This window comes from Scomber scombrus, chromosome 23 (genome assembly GCF_963691925.1).
Source record: "Scomber scombrus chromosome 23, fScoSco1.1, whole genome shotgun sequence".
NCBI classification, from domain to species: Eukaryota; Metazoa; Chordata; class Actinopteri; order Scombriformes; family Scombridae; genus Scomber; species Scomber scombrus.
In genome coordinates this window covers 20,388,303-20,400,026 of record NC_084992.1, presented here as the reverse complement: position 1 = coordinate 20,400,026, position 11,724 = coordinate 20,388,303, and the positions used below count along the sequence as shown (strand labels likewise).

Sequence of the window (11,724 nt, the reverse complement as noted above, 5' to 3'; positions counted from 1 at the left end):
CATGGTTTTGTCTGCAGTTTACATGGTGGCCCCCCTGTGTTTGCCCATTTGGGCTTCAAGTGGGTTCTGACTGGGTTTCAGGTGGGACCCAACTGAGTGAGTTACACATGTGGGGCCCATGTTTCTGAAACAATATGGGGCCCATACTATTTGCCCTGTTTATGCCCATGCCTGTTTAGCCCACTTACATCCCTTATGGGGCTCATACAGTCAGCCCACATGGGCTTCACATGTGGGACCCATGTTACTGAAACCATGTGGGACCTGCAGAATTTGCCTAATTCAAGTCCATGCCCACTCAGTACCCGAGTAGCCCGCATTTAACTCATGTGGGGCCCACATGGACATGCTGGCTGGGTCTCTCCCCTTAATGCAAAGTAACACTGTTGCAAGTTAAGATAAATAAGGCTGTATTACTACACTTTATCTATTTTTTGCCATGACAGATATATTGTGTGAACATCTTGTCTAAAATGGCAAAAACATCTTTACAAGGCAGTTTATATTTGATGTATTTTGTATATTTTTACAACTGATGAAGCTATTTGTTCCTTTTAAATCTCAAGCAAGTCAGTGTGTGATTACTGAGGTAATCCAAATCTACTCATTGGCATCAGTAAGACTTGTCAGGATGGTCTCTAAATTGCCATACAAGTGTAACGTGAAAGGGGACTTATAACCAAACTTCTTGGGGTCTTATAACCCCAATTCTTGCCTCTCATCTAGTATTATTACATTCAAATCACAGAGCTAGGAATACATTTTACTGAAGGATAAATCCTGGTCTAACTCAGGAAAGATCTGACTGATGCGGTGGCTTACATTACTGTTACTAGATAGTTACGTATGGTTCAAGAGAGTATCTGGATGTATATACCTGAGTCATGACAACAGGCACAGAAACACCAGTGTATGCACCATGAATAACAACTAACTTTCTGGTTACTTCAGCAGCACTACCTGCCCAGCACCTAGGCACAGTTAGTGACAAGATGGTGATGAAAGTGGAAGATCTAGCAGCCACACAACCAGATGTTCTTCAGAAGTTCTTGACAGAACTATAAGAGAGTAAATATCCTAAATGTTTTCAAGTATTCAGTGTTTTTTATGAAGCAGCTTTGAAGGATGGGCTCACAATGTTTCAAATGTTTATTAAATCAACAGTAAGGTTATTTTCCAGCCATGCCTAATCATTCAACCTTTTCATACTGATCATTAGAAGTAGGGCCCGCCCGACCAATACTGGATTTTTGGGTCTGATGCCGATACCAATATTGGGGAGCAAAATAATTCAGATACCATAATTTCGTCCGATAATCTTATATATACAGAATATCACATAAAACGTAGATTTTTTGAAATGTGGTTAGCAAACACTTGCGATAAAGATATGTTATGGAGGTAAGATATTTTATACTTTAACTATAAATTTTATTGTATAAAATGACATCAGGCATCAGTAACCTTCACTGGGAATTTAATCATTCTAAACTCCTATCAATAGTAAAACACATACAACAACAAAAAACATATCAATGTATATATTAGTCTTGATTTAAGATCAAATATACATAAAATGCTACCTATATAACTTATAACTTAAAATATCGGCACATATCAGACAACATATATGCCGATACCGATATATCTGTGATAGGCCAATCAGTTGATAATATCAGCTGACTTATATATCGGTGTGACTCAAATGTGACTGTAAATGTGGCAGATATCCACTTGATATGACTCAGACTGCTGAAGCCTCATAAAAACTTCACATCAACTTTTTAATGCATTTTTGCACAAAGATCACACTGTAGATTTTGGCCCCAATCACTTACACTGAAAGCACATTATTTAATTGGGATCTTCTAATAGCCAGTATAATCAGGAGAAATGATTACAACTTAAATAGCATATTGTTGTTTTAAGACAGGCCTGACATATTGTGAATCTATCCTTTAATTCTCTGTAACAAGGGAATCTAACACTACAACAGTAGAAAGTACTACCACCACTATCATATCTAAATCTTATTCTGCATTTCAAATTATGGCATTAATATATAGCCTGCCCTTCTGGACAACAGTTTGAATGTACAGTTGAGTAACCAACGAATGCGTAACGATTTCAAAGCTGTCCTTGGTCACATGTGTAGTCTGCACCTTTAACTTCTACTCAACCAAACTACAATTTGTCGTCAAACTATTTTTAAAATTTGATTGGTCAGGCGAGAGAGGTGTTCTTTTTACTGGCTCCTGATTGGCTTAAACCGTACTCCGCAGCTATCAGTTTGTGCGTCAGGTCAGCGTGTGTTAGAAGGAGCTTTTACCTGCACGGTTGTGAGAGAAATGGCGAGCTGGTGTGTCCGAGCTGTGAGACAGAGCTACTCACTCGTAGCTTCGCCTGCGTTAATACGGTAAATAGCTTTCTGTGTGTCGTCTGTTAGCTGAAATGTGGCTTTTATAGCTATAGCAGGCGTTTGGCGGTGGGCTCCTGTCAGCCTAGTTAGCAGCGTTAGCTTTCGTAACCCACCAGCAGTGTTGACCTTTAGTTGTGTGCAAAATACAGACAGAAAATAACAATGGAGCTGTGTTTGTGTAGTTGATAACCAGGTTTAAACTTCAGCTTAACTGCATTTATTGTATGTGTTTATGTGCTGTGTCAATTTTATTTTGAAAAGATAAAAATACACAGTTAATGTCAAACCAAACTCCATTCATAAATTAGCACATTTTACTTTACCATAATTACCAACCACACAGTCGCCGTCTTACCTATAGCTATATTTTACATTAAATAGTCATGTTTGTGAATGGAGTTAGGCGTCATGTCTCAACACTACTCTATTGGCTAGAGAGGGATGATGAAATAATATGACATATGGTTACATAGCCTAGTTTTCTACATAGGACAGTTATAATTATATAACATAAAATAAACTATGTTATCAAACATTTATCATTGAATGACATAGAGGGTAGTTGCATAACATTCTTACTAAGTAGTACTGGCTGTTGTACAATTGGCAGTAGTGTTAATTAAGCTGTCTGATACCATCAATTGGTAGGTCTGGAAAGAGAACCAAAACATCCTGCTGGATAATAAGTAGAATGAAATAGCACCTCCAGTAGAGGTTAATCAGCTGATTAAGGGTATGAATATGGGTTTAGAACATAATTACCCGACCAACGCTTGACAAATTACATTTTGTTTCTTTCCTCTCCACCCAGAGCATCTCCACGATTGTTATGTACAGCCACACAGCAGAAGAGTGGCGCTGGGTCAGAGGAGGAGGCCGAAAAGCCTGAACAGGGTGCAGCAGAGAAAGCCCTGCTGGAGGAGAAGACCCAGCTGGAGGAGCAGATCAAGGACATGACAGTAAGTCAGAGATGGGTTTTCTTTTAGACCCCAGTATTCTGATGTATACTTATTTAGAACAACAGTACTACAATTTAAAAACATTTTTCTATACCATAACCACATATACCACTTATTCCTATATGTTAACTTATGTTAATGTTCCTTTTTTAGTCACAAATAGTGTTGAACCAATTAGCCATGATCAGTTAATGGACAGAAAAATACTAACTGGTTTCCAGCTTCTTTAATTGGATGTGTTTTTCTGTTTCATATCATTGTTGGTTGTGAATTGAATGTCTGGACCGTTGGTTGGACAAAAGAAGCAATTTCAAAATGTCACTTTGGGCTCCGGGAAAATAGCTTTTCAATATTTAATGACTTTATGTATATTTATTACATATAGTAATTTATAATAAATTGTTGGCTTCAGTTAAGAGAACAAGTATTTTATAGATTAAATAGATGTAATACATATCTATATCTTGTATAATGTGGCTGCACACAGCTATTATTTGTGAATGTTGGACATGTTTAAAGCAGTTTAAACTCTTGAGCTTTAAAAGTCTCTTCCATTTGACCAAAGCAAACACGTTGTAGTTGGTAAGTTTTAAACCACGACTTACTGAATCACCTCATTTGCAGGAAAGATACAAGCGGGCCTTAGCAGACACAGAGAACCTCAGGACGAGGAATCAGAAAATGGTAGAAGACGCTAAACTATACGGTAAGCTTGGGTTTCTATTTTTATCCTCACAATTCCCATTTTCACAGTTTTGGGCTTTGTCACAGGAAACAAAGAGCAATCCTCCAGAAAATAATCTATAATGTTCTATATCAAATGTCCAGCAGTTACATGTTCCCACCACTAGATGTCAAAACATGGCAACTTAAGTCTGTTTGACTGAACTATTTGCACTGTTGGTTTCGTTTATTTACTTGTATGTACTGTTTAATTACTTAAGTGACTTGTTTGTTTGTTTGTTTTCAATGTACATGAGCATATGTAACTTTTTTTAACAACTTTTACTCCTTTTCAATGCTTCAAGTGTTATCATGTAGACCCGGATTAGACGGGTTAGATAGTACAGATTGTTATTTTATAGCCTGCTGAATCATGTTCCTTGCATCACCAGGGATCCAGGGCTTCTGTAAGGACCTGCTGGAGGTGGCCGACATCCTGGAGAAGGCCACTGAGAGCGTGCCCAAAGAGGAGGTGACGAGCCAGAACCCGCACCTGAAGAACCTGTACGACGGCCTGGTGATGACCGAGGTCCAGATCCAGAAGGTGTTCACCAAGCACGGCCTGGTCAAGCTCAACCCCGACGGCCAAAAGTTCGACCCCTACGAGCACGAGGCCCTCTTCCACGCCCCCGTGGAAGGCAAGGAGCCTGGCACCGTTGCCATTGTAACCAAGGTGGGCTACAAGATCCACGGTCGCACCCTCAGACCAGCACTGGTGGGTGTGGCCAAAGCCCCCTAGAAGTGATGATGTAACTGTGACAAAGTGGGATTTGATTTGTTGCCTGAGCGATGGATGGCCTCAGGTACAGCAGACTGGTCAAGGCACCCTGACATCCTCTTTCCCCCACAAGTCTACCCCTCACCCTAAGGTGCCTCAAAGAGATGGGAACCCAACTGAACTGAACTTTGTATCTGGACAATATCCAGCTGTTTTTTTTTAACAGATACATAACATGTCGTCTGGCACAGGACAGTAAAATTTCATTGTCATTTCAGAGTCAGTTATTGTCAGAGATCACTTTAAAAAGAAGTCACCAGATCAGAGGCAGAGGTTTTATTGAGAACCATAAATGTTAACTGGAAGAGAAGCAGTTGAAATGTGACGTTTCAATTATTTTTAAAAATACATAAAACCAAATCATAAACCCTGCTAATTTTGAGATGTTGTGTTTTTTGGGTGAGCTATGATCTAAAACGACAAAGTGAGTGGTGGTGATTCTGAAGTGCTGGTATCATTCCGGACTTTATTTTTATTTAAAGCCCTAATTATGTTGAACTTGACTCCTCAGTTGTCTTTTTTTGTTTGTAGGATTTAGATCCACTCTGTAACAAAGTAAAGCTAGGAACAGGTTTTCTTTGTACTGAGGTGGGCTTCACAAATTAATGTAAAAAAACATCTTTCAGTGGTTTGGATGTGATCAAGCTCCAGTAAGCCAGCCTCAGTCGTTATGTTCTGACGCCACAGTTTCTATCTGTACAGTGATGTAATGGCTTTATCTGTAAACTTTTAGAATAACTAAGTGTATGGACATTTGTTCAAACTGTCACAGCAGCAGAATAAACTGATCTCATCTTTGAAAGGCGTGTTGGGTCATTGTTCATTATTAGAATTATTAGGTTACTTATGTGTAGTAGTTGAAGGCTAATATAAACACAGAAGTCCGTTTCGTACTTATTTTAAGGTGTTACAATTGTTTGTCGCAAAAGTGAACAAAAACATTGTAGCTAGTGCTAGCTTAAAAGGAAATAGCTGACATTGTGTTAGTTTTTTAAACTGAAAATGACTAAAGAGGAAACAGGACTAGTTAGAAGTATAAAGTATTTGCACTTTTAATACATCTCCATACATACTTTATCATGTGCAACATCAAAAATAACAGGACAGCGAAACAGCTCAACACTATCAGACCGGCAACAAGATGAAAGACATCTCAAACAGCAACGCCATCGCTACACCCACAGCTTCAGAAAATGCTTCTTTACCATCCAAAAATTTGTTTGTTTTTATTACAAAAGCTATAAAAAAAATTTCCATGACACAAAATACTGTACATTTCACAGGACAGTAATTATATTTTCTTTTTTTTCCTCCAATTTATATTACAAAATTATTTACATTTGGTGACAAAAAGCAACCCCCCCCTTTCAGAAAAGAAATACTCCCCTGCAGAGACAACAAAAAAATCAAATAGCCATATTTTCCTAACTGACTTTTAAACTGAAACCTTTTGGAACAATGTGGAACATTTGGTTGCACATGCAGGACGAGACCACTGTTGTAAATCTGAGAAAAAAGTCCTTGGAAAAAATAAAAAATCACGAAAAACAAGAGGTGACATTCAAACTAAAGAAAACCATCAAATTAGGGAATAACCATTGCTGACATCATTCAGTATCATTCTTATCAATGAATCCGGCGCATTCATTTTTTTTTAAAAGGAAGAAATTGTGGGACTATTTTCAGTGGCGGATTTAGCGCGCTAGAAGGTATCTCTCGCAGAAATTAATTAATGTGTTTTTAATTGTTTTTGGACAACGACAGAATTCTACAGCACAAAGGAATACTTGTTAGCAGGTTCATTTATTGCTGGTTTTGGTTTTTTATTGGAAATTGTTGATAAGAAAAATATTGAGTAGCACCAGTTGTCCTTTTAAATTTGCTATTGGTGGACTAGAGTGGTACGTGGTGTGAAGGTATGATTGAGTCAGCTGTATTTAAAACAATTGAAGCTTTTCCTACATCATATTGGCAGAGTAATAGAGGAATACAGACACTCACAATTTGTGTTTCCCACAAAAAAAGCCCATTTTTCCAACACAGGAAAGAAGAAAAGAATGAAACAAGCACATATTCAGTCTTGGGCAACACCCACACATTCATGTGCATGTCTTCTCTTTGATTTAAGCAGCCCTGCTTCAAAATGACAATTCAATAACTTCATTTACATTTAAATAGCACGATGGACGCGGCCTCAGCTCGGCTTGAAAAAAGACAGAAAAAAAGAAGCAGGAAAATGAGAATGAGTCACTGGTGCTGCTGTTAATGGTTCTGACTTTAAATATAAAGTTACCTTTGTCAAACTAATGATAGGCTGCCATCTTGAAAGGGGGTCAACCACAGGGCTGATGTAAGGTTAGGTGGGAAAATACCAGGCCAGTAAAAAACAACACTTTCAAGTAGTCATGCACTATATTATAACAACGGGACAAACCAGTTTACGCTACTGCAAGCAGATAAGGAGAGGACATATTCTTAAATATATGTGGCAAAGATAAATGTTAAATAAAAAAAGCTATCATGACATTGAGCTTTAGCGTTTGAGTCACTGGTTAATGCCCTTTCACACTCAGCTTCACCTGTATGGTACCATGTGGAGAGCTGAACATTTAAAGATGCAACTGGTTGTGTAAAACTAAAAGGTTTATTGGTTTAAACCAAAAGTTGGAGCTCAAAATAGCACTTTACTTACTGAGGTCAAATAAAATACAAATTAGAGCCCTGTCGATACTGGATACTGATTTAAATATTTCGTTTTTTTGTTTGTTTATATAAATTCATTGAAGTATCTTTTTTGACACATTAAAATTTGGTTATCTAATAATTATAACCAAGTTAAGTAGTGAGCAGGACATTTTTTAAGTTGAAAATAATCAGTGCCATCTAGTGGACAGACTGTATAATGACAACACATTTCCTCTCCATAACATATCTTTGGCATCTTTTTACTGACATGCGTGGATACTGATGTATCTGTGTTCACCTAATATTGGCCGATTAATCAGTCTAACTCTATGCTGATACTGATACTGGGCGGGCTCTAACACAAAGTGTCTTCAGGCACAGCGCTACACAATGGCTGAGTCTTGCTGCTTTTTCACCCTCACCTCATCTTGAAGCCACGAAAAAGAGCAGAGAAATGAAGCTGCATGACAGTTTTGGGGAGATTATGGCCTTATAAAATGTAAGAAAATTCAAACAGCGTGCTTCTGTTGCAAAATTAAATTTATAACAGATCATCTATAAGGAAGGGTTTGGAAGATCCTGACAAACCGACCACGACGGCGGTCTTTTCGGTTAGTGCCATAGCTGTCAAACATTCACCCCAAAAACTGACGAATCTTAAGCTTTTTTTCAGGAAATATAATTTTCTCGTTTCTCCTTCTTCTCAGCATGAAATGACTGAAAATATCATCTTCAATGAGCCTGTTAGAATAACACTACAAAACACTTGCTAGCATTGTAGTCATCATCATGGAGTAACAATATGGACACAAAGTACTGTGAACCCACAGAGCTGTATTTCCCCTACGTCCCTTTCCAAATGCAAAAATATAGGCTTCTTTTTGTTCCTAGCCTTGGTATGAAAATATATTTTTTTCCAGTGGGGCGTCTTCTTTTTTTTCTTCTCACACTGTACATATTCACAAGGTCACCTTTAAAAAAATGGTGACAGACAGTAGTTTTGTTCTGCCTCAGCAGCTATCATCAAGTCAGTACCTCCCGACCAAAGATGGACAGCTAGGAGGCGTCTCTGGATATCCAGCCACTCTCTGTGAGGAAGGTGAGGATGCGTTTCTTCAGGACCTTGTCCAGATAGCTGGGCAGTCGGCTCTTGGCCGGGATGCCTTGCCGTTTCTGCAGGTGATCTTTGATGATGATGGTCTTGACAGTCAGGTAGCGTGCCGGGCTGAGGTTGAGAGAGTTGCACAGCACCTTCTCTCGGTCTGACAGCAGCTCGAAGCCCGTCAGGTTCTCGATGGCAGCAAACTCACCATCTTTCCCCTCTTCTTTGATAACGCCTCCAACACCTAACACTCCAGCAACGCCTCCCACACCTCCAGCTCCGCCCCCGAGACCAATCCCGGAGCCGAGCCCACCCCCACCTCCGCTGCCCCGTTTGGATGTGACCACGCTCTTGTTCTCCTTGCGTTTCTCCCGTTTGTGGCGCGCCGCTTCGTACTCGGCAGACTCGTCCAGGCGGGTGATGCCGTTGCGTCGGTAGCGCTGCAGCTCGCGCACTTTTGCCCTCAGCACACGCTCTTTGTGCATGTTCTCAAAAAAGTCTTCGAACTCCCGATGGGCCATGAACTGGCAGAGTGCACGCAGCCGGCTCCGCTGATCCTTCTCTTCCTTTGTGATCTTTCTTTTTGGTGTGCTTGGAACAGTACCTGATCCTGCTGCGGTTGTGGAACCGGATCCAATTGCGGCACCGCCAGCTCCTCCCCCACCAACGCCCCCTGCAGTGCCTATGACTCCCAGCGTACCTGGTTTCTCCTTCTCTTTATCTTTCTTGTCTCGGCCCAGGAAGGCAGGCACCAAGTTGTAGTCTCGGGCGATGTTCTTACGTCGCTGGCGTTCTCTGAGCTTGCGTACGTACATGTCCACGTGGGCGCGTTTCATCTCAATTTCCACGTCCTCGTCGTCGTAGTTCACCGATAGCCCGCTAATGAGCTTCTCGGCATCCTGGTCATACTCAATCTCGTAGTCGTCACGCAGTGGCATGTAGCCTAGCTGCTGCTGCTCTGCCAAACTGATGTCCAGCGGGGGGAGGGGGGTGGTGAGGCTGGGCGACAAGGGGCCCCCGCTCGGGCAGGTGTGGTCGGTCACACGGTTGGGAATGCTGTCAGGGATGCAGGCCTTACCCAGGTTTCCGTGGATGTACATGGTGACGTAGTGTTCCATGACTTCCTGAGGAGTTCGAGATGCTCCGACGTGAGCGGCCATGTCCTCCTGAGAGAAAACATACACAGCAAGACGGTGTTAATGAGAATAAAGGAAGTTACAGTTTATGAATATGCTTTTTTTTTAAAAATGATTTGCCAGAGTGGGTCTGCTGACACAATTCACTGCTTAGCTGATTGAAAAAAATGACAACACATTTGATATTTATGCACTGATATTTACAGTGCATAAATGCATGCTAAATCGGGTTCAAATGGTCAAATTATAACGATTTTTTCACCTTTGTAAAATATATATTTTTTTTTAACTGTTGGTCGGCTTAACAAGCAATTTGAATATGTCAACTTAAGTCTTATATTATAAATGTTTAGCACTTTATATGGTATATTTGTTGTATGGTATTTTGTGTATTTTAATATGTTATTATGTATTCCAGGTTGAATATTGTACTATCTGTTCTGAACTATGAACTCATGAGGACAACTACCTGTGATGGAAATAAAGCTGACTCAACTAAATTATGGACAAATGTTTATTTGGGTTTAAACTGAACAACTCTGTCAACGAAATTCCTGTTTTCCCTGTAATTAATGCACATTTAAAAGGTTTTTTTTCCCGGTAAAAGATTTTTTCAATTATGTGCATGTATAATAAATCATAACCTACTTTACACTTATTTATAGTCTCAAACACTTTAAATTAGAAAAGCAACCCTAAACTAGACTCCATGCACTATGGGATGCATTGTTAAAAAGTGAAAGAACCTGTTTGCTTAAAGCTTACACTAGTCTGATGTTAATGAATGTGGGATATGTTATAATTGAATACAAAATAGTGATTTATCCTAATCAGTGAAATATACATACACACTATATATATGGGTGTCTATATTAGGGCTTTCAAGTTAGTGCGTTAATGCAAATTCATGTGTGAGAGAGACTGTGTGTGTGTGTGTGTTTGTTTGTGTGTGTGTGTGTGTGTGTGTGTGTGTGTGTGTGTGTGTGTGTGTGTGTGTGTGTGTGTGTGTGTGTGTGTGTGTGTGTGTGTGTGTGTGTGTGTGTGTGTGTGTGTGTGTGTAAATATATACATGAGGAAAGTACACTTGGGTTTACTCTGCACTGACTGACAGGTTGCTCCATGCCTGACTGCACAGCTTACCTGTATTACCAGGTACTAACATTGTAGACATTTAAAGCATTGTCCAATATTTTGCTTAGTTGATTCTCTAGTTAAAATAATTAATTTATCAATGCCTATCTGATATGAAACGGTGAAGTTATGCATTCATCTTTACTGCTAACTTACTCGTAACTTCAGCTCAGACCTGCAATGAATGACTTCTAATGCTTTTTCATGAAAACATATTTAACTCTGTATGAAACTTAATATCCGGACTGTTTTAGAAGTCAGCAATAACACTTATCTCACTTGTATTTTAATGTTCATTCGTCCAACTTTTTCGATAGCTCGAAAACAAAATGAATGGTCATTTTTCCCTCTAAAGGTCATGAACGTCACCGCTGTCGCTACTGGCCAACTTTGACACTCGACGTCTTTTAAACACTTTAAATTAAACTCTCTGAAGTGTATATGATTTACTGTGCATGGAAATGAAGTGAGGAAACTTAGAAAAAGTGATGTACCCAGTTTCCAAAGCCATATTGCTCGATAGCATCGAGTAGCGACTGCTCTTCCCTGCTGGTCCATCCTCCCTCTGCCTCGGGACCCCAGAGAGAGAACCGGCCGCCGTCGACCTGCTGGTAGCCGTGCCATCTCCGGTGGTTTCCGATCTCTGCACCCGCCGAGAAGCACTCCGGACACAGCTCGATATCGGGGCAGTCGGTACAGCGAAGCCGCAGATTTGTAACATCTGCAAGGCAGTTAACGCAGTACTTCTTCCCCAGGTCGGCCATGTTGCCTGGCTCCTGCTTCTTGTTGTT

The 11,724-nt window shown here is 40.1% G+C and overlaps 2 protein-coding genes across 2 annotated transcripts; one reads left to right on the top strand and one right to left on the bottom strand.

Moving 5' to 3' along the window:
• The first annotated feature begins 2,302 nt into the window (after positions 1 to 2,302).
• grpel1 (GrpE-like 1, mitochondrial) lies at positions 2,303 to 5,675 on the top strand. Its single transcript, XM_062444718.1, has 4 exons — positions 2,303 to 2,416; positions 3,231 to 3,378; positions 4,003 to 4,084; positions 4,494 to 5,675. Exons 1-4 carry the CDS (start codon positions 2,349 to 2,351, stop codon positions 4,838 to 4,840), a joined length of 645 nt encoding a protein of 214 aa, XP_062300702.1. The 5' UTR covers positions 2,303 to 2,348; the 3' UTR covers positions 4,841 to 5,675.
• A 2,728-nt stretch (positions 5,676 to 8,403) lies between these two features.
• On the bottom strand, positions 8,404 to 11,712 carry tada2b (transcriptional adaptor 2B). Its single transcript, XM_062444853.1, has 2 exons — positions 11,428 to 11,712; positions 8,404 to 9,832 (listed from the first exon to the last, which is right to left on the bottom strand). The coding sequence occupies exons 1-2, from the start codon at positions 11,695 to 11,697 to the stop codon at positions 8,621 to 8,623; spliced, it is 1,482 nt and encodes a 493-aa protein (XP_062300837.1). The 5' UTR covers positions 11,698 to 11,712; the 3' UTR covers positions 8,404 to 8,620.
• Positions 11,713 to 11,724: the final 12 nt, after the last annotated feature.